This window comes from Hippocampus bargibanti, linkage group LG12, assembly GCF_051943395.1.
Source record: "Hippocampus bargibanti isolate YZ-2025 linkage group LG12, ASM5194339v1, whole genome shotgun sequence".
In the NCBI taxonomy this organism is placed as follows: domain Eukaryota; kingdom Metazoa; phylum Chordata; class Actinopteri; order Syngnathiformes; family Syngnathidae; genus Hippocampus; species Hippocampus bargibanti.
Window position 1 is genome coordinate 16,416,225 of NC_142745.1, and position 21,128 is coordinate 16,437,352.

General features: G+C 41.9%; 1 protein-coding gene across 8 annotated transcripts in view; it reads left to right on the plus strand.

Moving 5' to 3' along the window:
• arhgef10la (Rho guanine nucleotide exchange factor 10 like a) overlaps positions 1-21,128 on the plus strand; it is a 112,612-nt gene that overhangs the window by 60,067 nt on the left and 31,417 nt on the right. For all 8 annotated transcript variants that reach the window (XM_089009922.1, XM_089009925.1, XM_089009920.1 and 5 more), the window contains 2 exons: positions 7,838-7,938; positions 17,255-17,376. In XM_089009922.1, the coding sequence (XP_088866048.1) occupies positions 7,838-7,938; positions 17,255-17,376 (223 nt within the window). The remainder of the gene's footprint in view (positions 1-7,837; positions 7,939-17,254; positions 17,377-21,128) is intronic.

Here is a 21,128-nt window from a genome sequence, read left to right on the forward strand (position 1 = left end):
TTTGTGACAGTGCTCCATGTCCTCCAACAATAGCGGGGGTTTCCTGCATCCAAGCAATTAAAAAGTTACTTTTCAGCCCAATGTCCTCTTTAATTCTCAGTGACACTGTGATGCGCCATGTTTCCATCGCGATGCTGGCACCAGGTGAATGTCAGCCCGCCATTCTCCACACCGTTCGCCCTCATGCGGCCATGTCCTTGCGCATCAGAGTCACGCGTGCGCCCCGTTGCTCGCCTGCCGCCATAAATCCCTCTAACTTCCCCTTTGTTCTCTGCGTCTCCTCGTTTGCCTCACTCCGCCTGCATCCCGTCTATTATTCTACTGCTGTGGCGTACAAGTACTGCAGCTGTCAGTCATCCAATCAGAGGATATATTACGTTTGAGGCCCCCCGTGGGGTCAATGTGCCGCCAAAAGAGATCCAACCGAGAGAGTGGTCCCGTTTTCCTCACACACCTCCCTTCGTATCTCTCTCTCTCTGTCTTTCACAATCGGCCCAGGCTATATTTAGACAGCAAATGGTGTGAATGACACTTCTGCATGTCAGCTGCATCATCTTCTCGTGACACCCTTGAGAGACGGCAGGTATCGAAGAAGAAAAAAAAACAAATTAGCTTGCATGAATGTGAGTGACAATATCAAACTTAGTTTTTACATAGTATAGCACACGTGTCAAATCAAGGCCCAGGGGCCAAATCTGGCCAGCCACATCACCCGCGAAAGCAAATCAAATTTTTGAAATTCTATAATGCTTGCTAAAGTCCCAACCCACATTTCAAATTGTCCCATGTAAACAACAATAACAGTCATTATTGTTGACATCAAATTTTAAAAACTATTCATTAATTTGTTGTGTGCTCTATATGTAATACAGTGGTACCGCAGCTTACGAACTTAATTGCTTCCCAGAAAGTGTGTGTAAGGCGAAAAGTGTGTCTTCCAAACATTAATTTCCCATAGTAAACCATGAAAAATGAGAATAATCCGTTTCCAGGTCCCCATAAACCATAATTCTCTGCTAAATAAGCCTTAAAACTACATAAAGTATACCTTATTTTATGTACAGTATCATAAATGTGCTATTGTATTGTAATTAAAGAAATAAACTGTACTGTATAATAAAGTTGTTTTATTTACCTTATTATTTATATATAATTTAGAGTGTGTTGTTATTTAACTAGCCACTTCAGTTATAAGAAAACTAATACATCATACAAGTTTTATTGTACAAAAGCAAAGCAAAAATGTTCTTACTTTTAGCTAGCTAGCTTTAGCTGGTAAGAGCCTGACAAACTATACTTATAGGACTTTCTGATGCTGTTTTGGACTGTCTGTCTGAAAAGTTCCATATCGAACATTTCATATGTTGACGGTAATGACAAATAAATTAATAATTGGATTGAATGCATTTTATTCAGTAGTACAAATGTAGGAATCAACAAGCCAGTTCACATGGGTTGGCATTTTCCTTTGTTAGTGTCCAAGATAGATGACAGAGACCCGCAGTTTAAAAAAGAAAAAAAAGGTGTCTGCATTCAGAGGTCAGGAGGCTGAATAAGAAAATGATGAGCGCTTGTGAGGTGGACCTTGCGGTCACCCGTGCTGCAACCCCATGAAACGCCAGTAAAAGATGTCAAGCTTCTGAAAGAAGAAACACACTCGGAAGATGTGCAAAGTGACCGTGGAGCAGGCCGTTGTATTGGCACTCTTCACACTACAGCACTAAAATTGTTTTGCGCAGACTGCCTGATGAAATTGGATCCATCTGAACAATACACTTAAAGGACAACCGACGCCTCCAGACAAGTTTTGTCCATAATTTGTAAAATCACTTCAAATGACTTCTACTGAGCGTATTTTACAAAGATTCCATCGCATATAGTTATATTTTGCATTTTAAGACTTCGCGCTGAATATTCAGGAAGTCTTGTTTTTGAGTTGGTGACGATACCTCCTGTGACGTCACAGTAGGTATTGTCACTGACTTAGAAAGCGACACTCAATGCATTTTGGGTACTTTGTCTGGTCTGAAAACTTCGTGTTGATCCGTGTTGATGGTGAAATTAGAAGTACAATGCAAATAACGCGATGGTGAATCATGTGTTGCACCAAGACTACTATTTGATACAAGCTGACACAAATTCCCAGCAGACAAATTTCCCATTTCCAATGGAGCTAGGGTGCCATCTTGTACATTTTTTGGGATACTACATTTCAGTCCCGATGCCATTGACGGCTCAAATTGATATGGGAGGACTCCTTTAATCGATTCCAAACATTTATGCTTTCCTCTTCAGAACTATTTGAACCTTATTCATAAGTGGATGAGTAACAAGAAAGCATCTTCTCTGAATCTGAAGCCATTGTTTTGATTCTCGAGCAAGGCAAGATGTCTTGGCGAACAAGGGGGCGACAACAACCCGCCCCCTTGTTCAACAACATGAACAAGGGGGCGGGACCTTCTGAAACTCTCCATTTCCGTGGTCATTTTGAAGTCGTTTTTGTACAGTAAGTAATTTTTATTGCTGTTTTTCATTTGACTAAAAATATCAGCCTGCGTGTTTTGGGTATTTCAGAGATAAAACGTTTTTCTGTTGTCATTTAGGACACAAAAAATGGTGTCAGTTGTCCTTTAAATGTGCCACCCTAAAAAAAACAAAGAGGTTTTACATTTTAGTCATGTGCATCAAAAAAATCAAGATTATTTTTTTCTTTTCAGTGTAGGATAGTGCAGTGCATCATAAAATATGCATCATTAAAACAGACAATGAGGGTACAAATCATTAGAATTGATTAGTGGAGAAAAAAACATCCCCCAACATTTACCATATTTGGATAGGCACAGTTTCCGTCAGACAGAGGCAATTAAAACATATGTAGTTTAAAAAATAAAATCCCATTATCAAGCAGGAACAGGCTTTTACGTACGTCAAAAGTGTGTTGAAAAAGTTCTTCGGTCGTAATATTTATGAATATACTTGTGATGTGTGCTTCCTGGAATAAATAAACATTTGCTTCTGGGGAAGTTCACCTCTGAAAGACAAAGAGGCTGTGTTGGAGCATGTTGTTGTTGTTTTTGAGCCTCCAGTAAAATCTTTCTACATTATTTGAATCTACATTCAATGCAGTGCATATTTTGACAATGTTACATTTTAAATAATGGCTTTAGCATGGAAATATATGCATTCATCACTGTTGCGTGAGAGACCCACGTCGTCTGCCCCCTGAGAACTTTCGTCAGATGAATCGCTTTTATTTAAAAAAAAATCAACGCCATCACTCGTTAAGTTTCAACACAAACTCACTGTTGCCCCTCGCCCCGGAGGTGTCAAACTTTTCTCCCACAGCGCAATTCGTTATTCCCGTGTCTTATTTATGGTCTGGGCGATCTCAACATGGAAGATCTCACTGCAGGAAAGCAAATGGAGTTGCCAAAAGTTGGCAAAGAACAGAAATGATGTTCACTTTTCTGGTGGTTCTATCTGGACTCATTCTTTAGACCAGTGCTTCTTCATCCTTGGAGCTATTTACTTAGGTTGGTAAACTTACACCGACTCCAAAGAACGGAAAAGTTTGGACATTTTTGCGGATTTAAAACACAGAAAACCAAAAAGTCCTTTTCAAATGATGGACATGAGCTTGTTGGTTTGATCCACTGGAAGGTGAACCAGAGGTCACTTTTTATCCGATGACATCACCAGTTCTTCGCTGGTGTGTGTCAAATGCAGTCAAAAGGTACTTAGCTCAGCGGCACCTACCAAACATCAGCTCACCGGCTAGCCTTGTCGCTACTGGCGCGATTTTATTGTTCATCTTACGAGCAAGTAGGAGAGTCAAAATTTGACTGAAACATGAAGACGCAAGGTCAAGTTACTGCACATGATAAACGCAGCTTCCGAGAGGACCGATTTACTGTGTCCGGCCGGCCTCTGTGCGATCATCACAAGCTCTCTTGAGTCACGATGACTCGGCTGCACTCGGAACATTTTGGGGTGGCAAGCACCCGGATGCCGTGGCGACAGAAAATTCAGAGTATTAAACTTAAAGTCCCATGAAATGAAAAATGTATGACCCAAAAAAATCTCTTTGGATTTTTTTCTTGCCATCAAAATTGCCCTTGTGACATTCAGCTTGCCCCCCCCCCTCCCAGGTTATTGTTGTGCATTTGTGGGGCTTATTTGTGATTTTTATTCACTGATTTATTTTCCCAACCACGCTGCTTTTGATCAGAACTTTTCCTGTGAAGAACACGTTTATGAAGCAAACCTTTCTTTTTATGAAAGGATTTGAAAGATCAAAATGCTCTCAACGCTCCAAATGCCCGACGACGAAACAAATAAAACATATTTTTGCCTTGACGTCAGATCGCCTCATCTTGTTTCAAGTTTAGTTTTCGCAGTGAATATGTTGGGTTATTTTGATCATTCGCCCTTGGTTCATTGCTTCTACGGGTGTTGATGGAGATGGATGGTTAAATCATCAGGGAGCCAGGTCTTGAACAGAAAGTTGATTTAATTTGGGAGAGCGCGGAGGCATCGCGGTGTCGGCCGAGGATGGAGCATGGCGAGAGAGAGAGAAAAAACGGGCTGCAGGAGTATTTACGCGGCGCATAGTATATGACGCGACAGGATGTGACGTAATGAAAATGCGACATCATGTAAAGGAAGGCAGGATATGACGTTTGAGGAAGTTCAAAATGTAAACAAAGATTACGGAGCGATGTTTAGAGATGTTTGTATGGCGAATTACTCCAACAGAATTGTTCTTCAGTTTTTTTTCAGTTTCCTTTTTTCTCAAAACCCTTGTTGCCAACTCACCTTGAAAAGGACACGCTTCCTTTTTAATACTTCTCAAAAAGTTTCTCATTGTCGTAATACTACCTACACGCTTCTCTAAAATAAAATGTTTGGTTTTGAATCCTTTCAGGGACAGCGGTTACTTTACTGGACAAAAAATAATGCATTTTTTGGATAATTTCAGACCGATACAATAATTCCACAATTGCCACTTAAAGGACAACCGACGTCGCCGGACAAGTTGTGTCCATAATTTGTAAAATGGCTTCAAATAAAATGACTACTGAGTGTATTTTACAAAGATTTCATCGCATATAGCTATATTTTACGCTTTAAGACTCACGCTGAACATTCAGGAAGTCTTGTTTTTGAGTTGGTGACGAGTCCTCACGTTACGTCATGAAAGGACCCCCCCCCCTGACCGACAAAAAGATACATTGTAGCAGTCCTTCATCACGTCAATGTATTTTGCTGTACTGTTTATCTGAAAACCTTGATGTTACATCCAAAAGCCGCCAACAGAGGGAGCCCAAGCTCCATGAAAGGAATCTATCAGCCCGTGGAAACGGGCTGATTCATTCCTCAAGGGAGCTGGTTGCCATTTTTGGGTGCGACATTCCCCCCTGCCCATTTGCCTCAAAATAACACGGAATAAATTCTTTAATCGATTGCAAACATGTATGCTTTCCTCTTCAGAACTATTTAAATCATATTCATAACTGGATGTGTAACAAGAAAGCATATTATCTGAATCTGTAGCCATTGTTTTTATTCTCCAGCAATGCAAGACATCTTGGCGTGACGTCACGAACTGGGGGTGGGACTTTCTGAAAATGCCCAATTCGCAGCTCATTTTTTTGCAGATTTTTTACACTTTAAGTCATTTTTATTGGTGTTTTGCATTTGAATAAAAATATCATACTGCGTGTTTTGGGTATTTTAGATGCTATCAAACGTTTTTCTGATGTCAGTTAAAAAACTTTTTTGTTTCTTACCTGACATGAGAAAAATGTGACGTCGGTTGTCCTTTAAAGGACAACCGACATCACTTTTTTGTTTCTTACCTGACATCAGAAAAATGTTTTCTAGCATCTGAAATACCCAAAACACACAGTATGATATTTGTATTCAAATGCAAAACACCAATAAAAATGACTTAAAGTGTCCAAAATCTACAAAAAATTGAGCTGCGAATTGGGCATTTTCAGAAAGTCCCACCCCCAGTCACACCAAGACGTCTTGCATTGCTTGAGAATCAAAAGAATGGCTTCAGATTCGGAGAATATACTTTCTTGTTACACCTCCTGTTATGAATATGATTCAAATAGTTCTGGAGAGGAAAGCATACATGTTTGCAATCGATTAAATAATTTATTCCATGCCGTTTTGAGGCAACATTGGGGAGAAACGATCACCAGAAAAGAGGCACAAAATTGTGACCTCCTGTGGCCACCTCCGTTTCCACTGGCTGATAAATTACTTATATGGAGCTTGGACGCCCTCTTCTGGCGGTTTTTGGGTGCAACACAAGGTTTTCAGACCAAACAATACAGCAAAATACATTGATGTGATGGAAGGACTGCTACAATGTGTCTTTTTTTCGGTCAGGGGCGTTCTTTTAGTGACGTCATGTACGGACTCGTCACCAACTCAAAACCAAGACTTCCTGAATATTCAGTGCGAGTCTTAAAACGTAAAATATAGCAATATGCGGTGGAATCTTTTTAAAATACGCTCAGTAGAACTCATTTGAAGCCATTTTACAAATTATGGACATAACTTGTCCGGAGACGTCAGTTGTCCTTTAAAGATAACCACGCGGGTGCACCGCTGATCAGACAATAGCGGTGTCCATGCTGTTCGAACTTTCAGAGCCAGCGGTAGCCCAAATTTCGGTGGAGAGGGGTGCCTTCAAATTTTGACATGCAGGAAAAAAAAACAGCGGAAACATCAGGAGCTTCTTTTTTGGTGTTTTGGCCTACATTGTAGCACATGTGCCATCTTGCCAGCTGACTCTTTGGCCACTTGTCAATCCAGCTGTCCAAAAATTACACAGAGCACATTAGTAATGTATTGCTCGTCTGTGCACTTTACATCACCAGTTTGTCCCAGTTTACGCCATTCATGTCCACAAGGGCTAAAGATTAATGGGGGATTGTTTCTTATGAGCGTCTGTCATTCAGCGCAGACCCCCGGTGTTGTCCTTTGAAATCTTTTGATCTGTGGCGGGGCGTATACTGGTGCCATCGGCACCTTTGCGAGGACCATTTGAACGAGGGAGGATGAGCTACGAAGCCGCCCGCCCACTAGCAGCGAGACAAACGATTTTTCTCCGTCCAGATAGAGAACAGGGAAAAGTGATTGAAAACGGGTTTAGAATTGCCTGTAGTTGTCATGATATTCTTGAGTCATTTGTTGCCGTTGGCCACATTGTGTTGAGGGTTTCCTTTCGGGGGCCGTTATGAATTTGGGGGAGCCATTTTAGAATGTTTTAATCCCCTCCACATACAGACGCTCACTGATTTACGAGCATATGTGTTCGCAGCTTCAGTAATGGCTTACTGAAGACCCAAGGATATATGTCATCATACTACAGTAGGTGTGAATTTATTTTACGACTGTTAGAGTGTCTTGGTTTTATACTTCCCCGTTCAGTGTTTGACTTAAACACACATTCCATACAAAATATATAGCACTGAAGCAACTTCACCAAACAAATTCACCTTACGAACGACCACTCGGAACGTATCACGTTTATAAGTTGGGGTGCGTCTGCATTACATATAGAGTGTATAACAAATGCAAAACCAGTTTTAAAATGTGAAGTTTGACTGATATTGTGGTTTATATATGATAATTTGAAATTTTGGTTGGGACTTTAGCAGGCAGCATGGTACTTGACATGCTTCATTTGCTTTCGTGGGCCAAATAAAATAACGTGCCCCCCGGGCTTTGACTTTGACACCTGTGATATAGACTGTACCAATGTCCTTCAAAAAAATATATATATATATATATCTTTACTTTTTATATGCTCCTGAAGGTCCGGTCGTCCCGTCAGCTTCATTGTGGTCTTCAACACGCCAAACCCGCTCAGCAAGATCTCCTGGGTCAACCGGCTGCACTTGGCCAAGATTGCGCAACGTAAGATGATATACACACACACACACACACACACACACACACACACACACACACACACACACACACACACACACACACACACACACACACACACACACACGTAAATAAATTCAAATTCAAAAACCAAAAGAAAAATAATTCATATGATGTAGCTTAAAAATGAAAAATCAGCCAACCCCCCGCACCCTCAAAAAAGTCAACATTTAGACAGTATGATAATCGACTGGTGAGCACCTACTCTTCATCACAATATGGAGATCGTGGATTCAAATTAGGCTTTGATCTTCCGGCGTGGAGTTTGCATGTTTTGCCCGTGCCCGTGTGGGTTTTCTACGAGTATTCTGGTTTCCTCCCACATTGCAAAAACACGCAGGGTAGGTTGATTGAACACTCAAAATTGTCCCGGTATGTGAATGTGAGCACGGATGATTGTTTAATATGTGTGTTGTGCGATTGGCTGGAAACCAGTTTGTCTTTAACTCATTCACTGTCAATGTGCAAAAATGTGTCCACTTCAGTGCCAGGGTTTTTGTCATTTTCACTCAACTTTCAGGACCCACAGAATATTGAGTTTTAGAACTACATAAACATTGAATTAAGTGTAAGAAACCTTAGACTATCTTGTTTCACCAGAAAAAAAAATATTTAGAGATTACTTGGTTGTATTTATCTGTATTAAAAGTTTGGGAGACTGTACTAAATGCTGCACCCTCGTGGGAGGGAAAGATATAGCCAGAGGTCTGACCAGCGCTTTATTAGTTTTATATCCTAAGCTCTGGTGATATGTGAACTTGAAATGGGGGCGGCTGTCCAAAATACAAGACAATACAATACATACATATTGATTTATATAGTGCTCTAACAACAGCTGAAGCTGTTACAAAGCACTAACATGGACAAAAGGCAAATGCTACACCCTCATGGTAGGAAAATACATTGCTAGAGGTCTGACCACCACTTTATGCCCCCCCACGCCCCCGCAAGAAAAACCAAAACCCGAAAAAATTTGGAATGGCGCCCCACGTCATGCTTTTCAAATCCAGAATAAATTCACGAATGGCAGTGAATGAGTTCAAATATTAGCCCCACACATCTTGATGACAATCTCCTTTTTTGTTTGTTTGTTTGTTTGTTTGTTTTAACACGGCTCATCCTTTGACCCTGTCTTATTCCTGCATGCTCATGCGTGAGTGTTTGTTTGCGGTTTGCATTTATCCGTTGCCTCTTTGCACAGCCACGGCAGCCAGCACTGAGGCGAAGGTATTTGAGTGCATTTTAGGCAAATACCTCCGACTTGGCGAAAAAAGCAAGAGAGGGCCAGGAAAGATTGCATTCTTCATCCGTTGATGTGCGTTTGTTGGCAAAGTGCTCTGTGGGCGACGAGATGCCATCCCTTCAGCGCACAACGTCAACCTTGGATGGCAGCCGCCAGCTCCTGACTCACTGTGGCAAATCTGCAGGCTCTCCGGCGGAGCGTTCGGGCGGCTTGCAATCCCTTATCCCCGCGGCTTGCACCTTTTTATCTGGCGCGCAGCAGTCGGCTCGAGCAGCAAGCTGGCGTCGGTGCGGCATGATCGGCGGAGCCAAAGTAACGTCAGAATAATATCAAATGACGGCATAGCGGCGCCAAAATAATTGTAGTCATCCATGGATTAGCTGCTTGTCCTCTCATGTATAATAGTCATTATTTTATTATATCAATGAAACAAACATTCTTCCTCCACCTTTAGTACCGCTTCAATTTAAAACGAAAGTAGTCTGAGGGAGAAAAAAAGTGAAAACCGCATTTCAATAAAGAAAAATAAAATTTGATTTTTTTTTTTTTTTTTAAAGAAAGGCAGATAAATTAAAGCAAAGTCTTCACTTAACTGAGATGGATTTTGTTAGGATGAAAAGTTGTCACCTTCGTAGCATCAGCAATTCTGTCGCCCTGTGGCAATTTTTTTGCCTCTTGGCATCTATTTGAGATATCACACTCGATGTGCTGGAAGGTGTTTTGCGAGGCTGGAACTGGGAATGTAACTTTGAACTATTGATGCACAACTGAAGCTTCATGAAGCACTCGTGATACTTCTTGACTCTTTTATACGGTGCTCTTGGTTTAAACATGCGATGCCGTTTTAATACATGTCCATTGCACTCACCTCTAAAAAAACCGAGCGTATCACAAGCGCTTCACTACTTTGATGAACACCTTAAGCTCACTCTCGCAGTCGTAGTTTGGAGTGGTTGAAAGTGGCGATAATTGGAAACGGGAAATCACCCCGACCGACCGTTTGAAGCCCGTTTTTGTGGCACTTTTGAGGAAACGAGAACAGGCCCTCAGTGATTCCCACCGTAGGCACATTTGGAAGGTGATCACCGCCACCACGGTCAATGTTGCGTTAATTGTTTCCCGCACGCACATTGCCTTCCCGTACGTAAATGTAATTACAACCAAGGAGTTGTTGCTTTAATTTCACGGATGGTGCGCCCTCGCGGGAGGGGGGGGGGGGGTCCTTGCAATCGTGAATTATCAGGCCTTGAAATACTCTGTGACATATTATTATCATTACTATTATTATTAGTATTCTTTTAGCAGACAAAAATCAACCACAAAATATGCTTTTGTGGTTGATTTTCATAACTGACGCATTTTCATTGGCAGAACATTGCCGATCAGGAATGTGTGGTCCAAGGTTTGATAAGCGCTGCAGGCGATTAGCGGCAGATTGCCGCACCCCCTCCGGCAGACTTCGGGCTAAATTGCCGTTTAACGATGATACGCACCAATCCCAACGTCATGACTGTTTAATTACAAAAAGTTACAGCCTGCCTGTTGTCTTGGCGATTTCAGTTGAATCTTCCACGTGAGTGGCAAACTTTGTTGCACGCGTTGCATGGACCAAAAAAAAACTAAAACAGTTTCTTATTTGAGCTAATTTTGGGCTAATTGTAGTCAAAACTATTCCTTTGATTTTTGATTTCTGGTTCTCAGTGTGTGGTCCACTTGCTCCCTCTAGTGGTATACAACAGAATCAATGAATTGGATTGGATTGGATTTGCCTTTATTAGTCTTAGCAGTGGAGAAATTTACATTTCACAGCAGCAAAGTTATGAAAGAAGAGTTATGAATTGAATGTTGAAAGCCGGCATAATGTTACTTTTTTCCCTCAAAGCGGGACTACGCATTTGTTAAGTGCACATCAGTATTTAGTTAGAATGTGAGGAAAATAAATCAAAGCTTTCCTTGCATCGTGGTGTAAATTGACTGAACGTCATTGACGCACTGCACCACCGTCGTTTGCCAGGGGTCTTTATGAACCAGCCTGAGGCGTTGCCTAATTAATAGTCTTTTCCACTTGCGGAATTAATCGCTTCCCCGCCGGGTTGGGGTCTAGGTCTCAGACGATAGCGAGGCCGATGCATGATGGGAGGGGAAACAGGAGACGGGGGCTGTTGGGATGATTAAGACATGCAATCAGCCCCACTGCAGGGAACAGAAAGAACAAGCGGGAGTGCTCGCCTGCGGCTGCCTTAATGTGCTCAAGCATCCCTCCTGGTTAATAGGAACTCTACAATTCGCCATGCCCAAAGCTTTGGGCCAATTAAAAGATCTGATATTAGTGAGAACCGTGATCGCATAAATCACATTTACTGTATTTTCCGGTGTATAAAGCGCACCGGAGTATAAGGCGCACCCCCAAGGAATGGTGTATTTTTGAACTTTTTCCAAATACAATAAAAGATTTCCAAATATAAGGTCAACCACATTATAAGGCGCAACAGTAGAGGCTGGGGTTATATACTACTTCTTCTACAGGGGGAAAATGTAGTCGGTATTACTATATTACTTCACATATAAGGTGCATCTGCGTATAAGACGCATGGTTATCTTTTGAGGAAAATGAAGGCTTTATACACGGAAAAGACACAATTTATTTATTTATTTATTTATTTATTTATTTATTTATTTGTGTGTTTCTTTGTTTAGTCATTCATTCATTCATTTATTCATTTATTTGTCTAGTCACCCACTGATAGATAGATAGATAGATAGATAGATAGATAGATAGATAGATAGATAGATAGATAGATAGATAGATAGATAGATAGATAGATAGATAGAAAATATATATGTATATGTTGGGAGAACAGTGCTATTTTTTACAATGTATTATGTATGACTTTAATATCGCATTACAACTTGATCTCGGAAAAATACGTCTGTCTGGCTCATGACAAAAAAACCGTCGATGTCCTCACCGGCTGACCCTTTTGCCGCAATTTGGCGAAGAACAGTGAGCAGATGTTGCCATGTCAAGAAGCGCCACACTCATTGAGATCGACTTGAAAAGCGTTCGACTAAAACGCCGGATCGCAAGTTCAACACGGGGCAGGTTAACCGGGGGGCTATTCTGGGCCTGCCCACATCAATCAAATCCACAACTCTGCGCTGCGTTTGAGGCTTTACAACCTTTACTTTTCAGCAGCGCCCCAGATTCTGAATTCCAGGTTTCCATGGTGACCGCAAGGGTTTAAAAAACATCAGCTTAACCTCACACGGCGCACTTATCTGTCCTCTTTTGTGTTGTTATCTGCTCAATGAATCAACTCATTTTTCAACATTTTCTTTTTTTTTTTTTTTTTCATCCTTCCAAGCATCATCGGCAGCAGAACAAAGAGGCCTTTAGTGGGCGTGCGTTTGAAAGAAGTTTTCACAGCCTATAAATTAGTCTGTATAACGGCCGCGATTATCTCACACACACACACACACACACGCAAATACACGCGCACACACACACAAAACCTTCCTATATATAGCCCACGTGCCCCCCTCCTTATCTCGCCACGCTCAAATGTGGGAAATGTTTATGATGAGGAAACATTATCTAGGATTTCATCACCAGATCCTGCGCTGGCATTGATCCATGCCGAAATATCAATTGCATTGGTGTATTTAATTAGTCCGTATCTTTGGCCTTTGTGTCACGGGGGGCCTGGGGTGGGATTGGGTTTGTGGGGGTATGTTTGAAACGGAGGGGGTGGATTGACGAAAGAACCGTGCGCTGCAAATTAATCTTGATCAGCGCAAGACTTCAACCGGGGGCACGTGCGCCATCGGATAACCGGGAAGGAGCTCCATCTTGTCAGTTTCCTTGCCGCATCCTCTTCGAGTTGAGAAGATCGCGTCACTTCACATATTGAATTTTCACAAGAAACACAAACATTTCAAAGCACGGCCTTGGTTCTTGTGTATGTGCCGAGAAGGATGGGATTTTACACAGAAACATTGGACACTTTTAATATTTGCAATTTAACATAACGCGGCCCGGTAGTCGAGTGGTTAGCATGCTGGCTTCACAGTGCAGAGGTCGTGAGTTCAAGACCTGCTCCAGCCTCCCTGTGTGGAGTTTGCATGTTCTCCCCGGGCCCGCGTGGGTTTTCTCCAGGTCCTCCAGTTTCTTCCCATATTCCAAAAACATGCATGGCAGGCTGATTCAATGCTCCAAATTGTCTTTTGGTGATGACTTGGTCACGTGACCAGCTCCCGTGCCTTGCGCAGTGTAGCAGACGCCATTTTCTACCACGTGACCAACGGCGCGACCGATACAGATTTCGATAATTGTGGTACTGTATAGAAACCCCTAAGCAAATATCGATTCACCTTAAGTATCTTTTGTATCGATATAAACATAGCAAAATGGCCGGCGGGAGATGAAAAAGAGCACCGTAGTAACCTGATTATCGTAAAAACCACGAATCGTACTAAACTGAACTAATTATACATAAAAAGACTAGAAATGTGCAAGGGAAGTGAAAATAGTATCGTAATAAGCAGTATTATCAAAATAACCGATATCGATATAACGAGACTTTACTGTAGTATTCTTCAATTCGACCCTTAAACATCTTCACGTGGAATTAGCTCAATTTAAGTACTGTTGCAGCAGTCCTAAAATGCATCATGATTGGGAGTGGGGGGATGCATGTAAATCACCTTGGAGTAAAAGTCTGATTTTTTTTAAAGCGTTGCACAAGTCAGCCCCCGAGCAGTCTCACCCCAAAGAATCAACAGTCCCTGTTCATGGCTGTGTTCGGAAATCCGCACTGATTCACATTTGTAGAAATGTAGTGTTCGGTTATTTGGTCCATTTTAAGTGGAAATATTTTCAAAATGGCTCCCCTAAACGAGAATCTTAATGGCATCATGGCCAAATTTAGAATTTTGGTCATTTCGTGTTTTCGTATTGTAACGAGAAAATGCTTAACATGCTAGCGAGGGGGGTAAAAAAAAAGACTAACTCATTCATTGACATTCCCAAATTTATTCCAGCATTGAAAGACATGACATTGAGCACCATTCCTGAATTTGTTCGGGTTTTGTTTTTTCTTGCACGGAGGGTGGTGCTGATAAAGTGCTGGTCAGACCTCTGGCAATGTTATCCATTCCACTAGGGAGCAGTATTTGCCTTTAGTTAGAGCTTTGTTACAGCTTCAGTTGTTGTTAAAGCGTGATGTAAATCAATATGTATTGTATTGCATTGTATTTTGTACAGCCACTCCTATTTCGAGCTCAGATAATTCCGACCCATATAACTTCAGAATTAACTCTTTTTTTTCTGATGAAAGAAGAACATCTAAGGTTTCTTCCACTGAATTAGACTTTGGGCCCTGCAATTTGAGTGAAAATGAAAAAAACCCTGGCATTGGAGTGGACACATTTTTGCATATTGTCTGGCAGTGAATGGGTTAAATTAAAATTGCATGGGTGTGCCGTGAAATTGCGTCATTGGAGACTGTTGGAAGCCTGGCACATGGACGTGCGTTTGCACGTAACCTTGACTTTGACGATACTTTTGTGGACAAATTACAGATTAAGTTAATTGCAGGCATTCTGTTCAATTAAGGCCAAAGTGTGTTTATCCCTAATTGAGAAAATGCTGATTCTTGGGGCTCAGTGTCGAAAGGTTAGCTGAGGTGTCCTTTGGGTACGCTGTTCCATCTTTGAAATATTCATGCGAATAACGTTAAATAATGCATCGATTCAATTATAATTGCATCGCACACTGACCGGGACATGGCCGGTCACAGAAGCGTCCTGTAATTACCACATGGTGGCAAAATCTGAGTGTCATCGGTCTGTGCATTTGTCCTTGCAAAGCAAACGTTGACAATAAATAACTTCGATGATTCAATTCCATAATGTCCCCTACTTGGTCTTCATAATGTACAATCTTAAGGCCAAGTGAACAAAAACTTAAGGCCAAGTGAACAAAAACATCTTATGTGTCCACCCCAATCCCCCCCCCCTATTTCATGTGTTTATTTTTTATGTAGTTTTGTTATGGGGGTGTTGGGTGGGAGGTGGGGTGGGGCCCTACATCGCGTGTCTACGGGACACGCGATGCTATGTGAGGGCTCGTTAATGTTGTTTACTGTTATTCATCATCATTACCAGGTTGGGGAAGACTGAAGGTCAAAGCTAATTTGTCTTCCCGCCTGTCGCCGCCTCCTTCCTCTTGTCTTGTGAGCTGCGACGCCACAGCCCGGACGACTGCTCCGAAGGTGTCTGTCGAAAACAAAAACTACTGGATCGATCCGTCGGACGCTGAGCCCGCAGTGTCCCGAAATCACATGAGCCTGGCCACTGAAAGCAGAAATGGCGTGAAATAAAATTTTTGGAGACTTTTGGAAAATCGATATTCGGCTACAATGTCATGGTGATTGATGGATTTTGACAGGTGTGCTACAATGGAGGTGAAAAAAATATATTTCAGTTGTGCTTGAAAAACACCACGAGGAATTTGTATTAACCCATTCACTGCCAGGCAATGTGCAATTATCTCCACTCCAGTGCCAGGGTTTTTGTCATTTTTACTGAAGTTGCATGACCCACATAATATTGAGTTTTCGGATGACATAAACATTCAATGCAGCGTAAGAAACCTTAGACTCTGTTCTTTCATCAGAAAAAAAAATATTTTGAGCTCACTGAGGTATAGACTTATCTGCATTGAAAATGGGGGCGGCTGTACAAAAGGCAAATGCTGCTATCTCGTGGGAGGGAAAAACATTGCTCGAGGTCTGACCGAAGCTTCAAACGCACCCCCGTAAGATAAAAAAACAAAACCCGAACAAATTCGGGAATGGCGCTTCACGTCATGCTTTTCAATTCCCGAATAAATTCAGAAATGGCAGTGAATGAGTTCATTATTACATCATTTCATTGTTTTATACTTAATCCCCCCCCTGGCTTCCCCTTGGATTGAATTCCGAAAGTCGCTTGAATTGAATCACATTTATTGCTTTCTTATATGTAAAATAATCCAGCAGCTTTCCAGCATCTCATGTACAGTAAAGTCTCGTTATATCGATATTCAAGGGAGTCCGAAAAAATATCGATATAACCGGGACTATCGATATATCCGACCCTGTTTGCATGTAATTTTCTCAGTGCGTGCATAGAAATAGTATCGATATAACCGGGACTATCGATATATCCGATATCGATATAACGAGACTTTACTGTATTTTGTTTTTCTAATTTCATTCCTTTCATCACTTTGCTGCTGTGAAATGTAAATGTCTCCACTGTGAGACTAATAAAGGCAAATCCAAATCCAAAATAAAATATGTGCTGGACACCACAGGGGCCATTGTGCTTTTTTTGCGGCTGTAATGGGCAGCATCTTCACAGCCCCGCTTTGTTCAGCGGAAGGTCGGTGCTGTTGGACAGTCTGCGGCTGGATGGATACATGGCTTGAGGAGGCCGCGATAAGAAGGAAGGAGCGACAGCGCAGAGTGCCGATGCAAATATGGAACTGTTGCGGTTTGGAATTGAAGCGGATTTATGAGGGACAGGAGATGTGAGGCAATCTCTTTTCGTCAGTGGATGCTACAGCTGCGTGTTTGCTTTCAACATTTAGCTTGTAGTCGACGTGCACGTTCCACCATGATGTCCTTGATTGACTGGTGAAGAGACACTTTGATCCTCTCCTCTTTCATCTGGAACTGCTTTATGTAACAAAGAGGGTACAGAAAGTGCTTAAGAATGAATGACTCTCTGTGTCTTTGTTTTGTCATGTTATTTGTTATTTAGTTTTCTTATATATCTTTCTTCTTCTTTTCTTATATATCTTTTGACTTCAAGACGGCGCCGTGAGAGTGGCTGCCTTTCCAGCAGCTCCTGTATTTTGCTTTTCTACTTTCAATTATTTCATAATTTTGCTGCTGTGAAATGTAAATTTCTCCACTGCGAGACTAATAAAGGCAAATCTAATCCAAAAAAGCTTCACGTTTAACTCATTCTGTGTATTTCATTGCTTTTTTTCAGGTGAGGAAAATTCACCCGGATGGTTGTATGAGGAGAACGAGGACAAACCCACAGCCCCGTTTTGGTGTCCCCTTCTGGCCTGTCACCTTCCCGTGTTTGCTACAAAGTCGCACGAGAGAAAGGTAAATGGTAAATTTTCACTTTGACGCTCCTCCCCACCAAGTTTTTCGGGACAACTTGCCCAATGCAAGTCAACACAATGAACACAAATTGACTGCCGTGGAAAAACATCTGTCGCATGTTTAGTCTCCCGCGGGGTCCCACCGCGGTCTGTGCGTTGTACGATGAAATAAAATGGTCTTCTCGTCAAGTTATTTGTGATCAGCGCCGCAATCTAAAAGGTTCATGTTCAGTCACTTCGGCGATTTGACAGGCGGATCGCTGTGTGTATGCAATATGCAAAAGATTGAAACGGCGCACCCATTACACCCTCTCCCATAAATCATTTTTTTCACGGGAAAAAAAGGTGTTGATTTAATAAGGCACCTCTGCAAGCTTATTTTTCTCCTTGCCCTCTGCCATAGTGAGAAATGAAGTCCCCTCCTTCCTGCGTTAAATGCCTGATCCGGTTTGCTTGCATGTTGGCTCGTCGTTTTGGTGTAATTGTGCTGACAAAGACTAATAGCCAACATGGGCGATAATCCAGCCTCGTCGGTTCAAAAGGTCTCTCTGAGGGCGTTCTGTCTTTTGTCCGCCAAAGCTCAATGGGGCTTGGAAAGGTTCTTTGTGGATCTTTTCTTCTGCGGGATTTCATCTCATTTCTTTCTTTCATGATTCGGTTGGTTTTAACTGCCGCTATGATCCCCTCCCTAGTCGCTTCGTCTTTTCCCGCAAGCACATTTTGCCAATATAATTTCATATCATGGCCAGTTAAAAGTTTTGATTATTTTTGTTTTTCCTCAATCATTGTCCTACCACCTTAAAAAATACATCCAGCGACCACCATGGATACTTAGTTCGAAAGCCTGCCGATCAAAATCATGATTGAATATAAAAGGCATTTTCAATATCATCGGGAACCGCTATCGTTTTTTTTGGTGGGGTGAGGTGGGGCAGTGACGTGCAGTCAGGGGAGGCAGGTGAGGCTGTGCCTCACCTGTCATCATGGAAATATCAAATGACAAAATAAATTAAACAGTTATATTTATTTAGTTATTTGTACTTTAATGTTGTTTTCCATTTAACTTCACCATTTTTGGATTTTTTTTTCAAAACGGCTGAATTTTCACATTTACCGTTCAAATAATAAGTAGAGACGAGCGGTGAGGCAGCAGCCGGCTGAACCTTACCATGGATTGCACAATCACTATGCTAACTGTGTTCCCTTGCTCTGCAGTGAGTGACAAGACAGCGTTAGGAACCTTAGACTCTCTTCTTCCATCAGAAAAAAAGAGTTAATTCCTAAATTATATGGCTCGGAGTTATCTGGTCTTAAAATGGGGGCAGCTGTACAAAATAGAATAGAATACATACATATTGATTTGTATAGCGCTTAAACCACAGCGGAAGTGATAAAAAAATCGCTAAGATGGACAAAAGGTAAATGCTCCCCCCTCGTGGGAGCGAAAACACATTTCCAGAAGTCTGACCAGTGCTTTATTGGTAACCCACGCAAGAAAAAACAAAACCCAAACAAATTCGAGGATGGCGCTCCACATCACACTTTTCAATTCTGGAATAAATTTGAGAATGGCAGCGATTGAGTTAATCTAAACTGAGTACTGGCATGGTGGGTGATAGCGGCGGAAACAATGAGGCAGGAGGCGGGTAGTAGTCAAGTTACTTGAGCCATCATAGAAGAACGATATAATGTGATCACACACTTAATGGCTCACACACTTAAAAGATCTTAATGGTTACGGGACATCCGAGAGAAAATCGATGTTTCGGCATTCGATTAAGGCCTTTATGCTCTCTCCCCTTCATCCGCTCGCCTCAGCACCAAGAAGCCAAGGTTAGGCGAGGCATCTGCTGCAAAGTCCGTTCGGTGCGGCGATGGGATTTCCCAGAATGTCTCGCCAGGCGTATCGCCGCCAACGTGCGTTACACCTGACTGAAAGCGGAGGCAAGTCAATTAATATGTTTACAGTCGTCTCTCGTGAGATTCTGCTCGTCATCTGCACTCCGCGCAAAAAGAAATAACGCACCTAAGCATGCCGGCAATGGCGAGATACGTATGATGGATGATGCAGGTTGTTGCTCACACATTGTTGGTAAAGATACGACGGGACGTTCTTTCACTTTTCAAATGACTTTGGAATCGTGCTCAAGCCTACTCCACAGAAACAAAGATCACTCAATTGTGGCACATTGCTGCTTTGAAGTTCAGCTCATTGTATGAGCAGTTAACGTTCGCCTCACAGCTTTAAGGTTCTCGGTTTGAATCCGGGCCTTGACCTTCCCCCGTGGAGGTTGCATGTGCTTATTTTTTTCCAGGTGCTTTGAATGTCAAATACCATCAAAGCACATAAATATGTTCTATTTTACCGATTCTGTTTTCATCTTGTGTCAAAGTCTCAATGGTGAGAGCAGGTTTTGTTACCATGGCAACTAAGGGCTGAGCTGGGCGTCAGTTTTCATGCAGGTCATTTCATTGGGTGCATGTAGCGGACAGATTGCCAAATAAAATTTTGGTGATGCAAAAAATATTCTATGAGTGGACAACTTAAATTTTGGTTGAATTGGTTCATACATACATACTTGGAAGGAGAAGCTAAATGTTTGTCACAAGTGTCTCCAGTTGGGAATTCTGTTGTGGAATTTTGAAAATTGTAGGAATGTGGAAAAATAAGTCATGGAGAATGTTTGAAATTGGTTTTGCAAAACAATTTGCAGTATATAAATGTCGGTGCAAGTTTGTGCGAGATGTATGTCTACGTGGAGGGACGGTTAGGAGGAGTTGGGAGTGGGGGGGCTAGCCTGCCCGTTTGCTGCAGTATTACTTTCCCATTTTTGACTAAAGAGAAGGTGGCATTAAATGGAGTGACTCTAAGCCCTTCATGCAGAGCAGACGGTGATTAGGGGCTTAACTCAGCAGTAGCACCCCCCCTCAGCCCCCCCTCCCACCTTTTCTAAATCTGCTTTTTACATCCGGGACTCCCGCAACTCCTCACGGCACAATAGCTTCTTCCGCATCTCATCCTCCAGCGTCTTCTGGGAGAGTGACTCACTTAAAAAACATTGGAAAAAAATACTAACAATAATAATAATCGTACCAGTACTACTACGACTACTACTAATAATAAAAATAAAGAAATAACTACATAAACAAACAACTAAAGAAGTAAATAACATAAATACAACAAACACAAATGAATGAATGAATGAATGAATGAATGAATGAATGAATAAATAAACTGTGATAGCTGACTACCAGCACCAGGTATTAGTACCATCCTGATATCGGCCGTGAGGGACCGATATTCTGCGCTGATACTCTGCGCCGATACTTAAAAAAACATTGAGAAATTCATGACCAAATCATCTCTGACAATATTTTTTTTCCAAAGCAAACCAATGTGCGTCTCTGTAGGAATTCAGCTTGCGACTGGGAGCAGCTCTGCAGTTACCGAAGAGTCCGACCGGGCTAACTTGTTAGCCGGCGGAGATAAACCTTATCATGGTGGCTCTGAGTGAGATGGACTTTCCATTTAGATCTTTCTTTTACTCCCATCTTATCCGGCAAAGTTTCTCCCGCAGCCTGCGTTATCGGCGCTAATAGAGCGAGTGCGTGGTGATTGTTTTTTTTTTTTCATCCACATTTCCTTCTTCTGCCCTTGCTGCCCTTTTGAGAGATGAAAAACATCATGAGAGCACTGATCAAAAGCAAAGTCATTCACGCACTTAAGCGGATTCAACAGGCACCCCTTTTGAA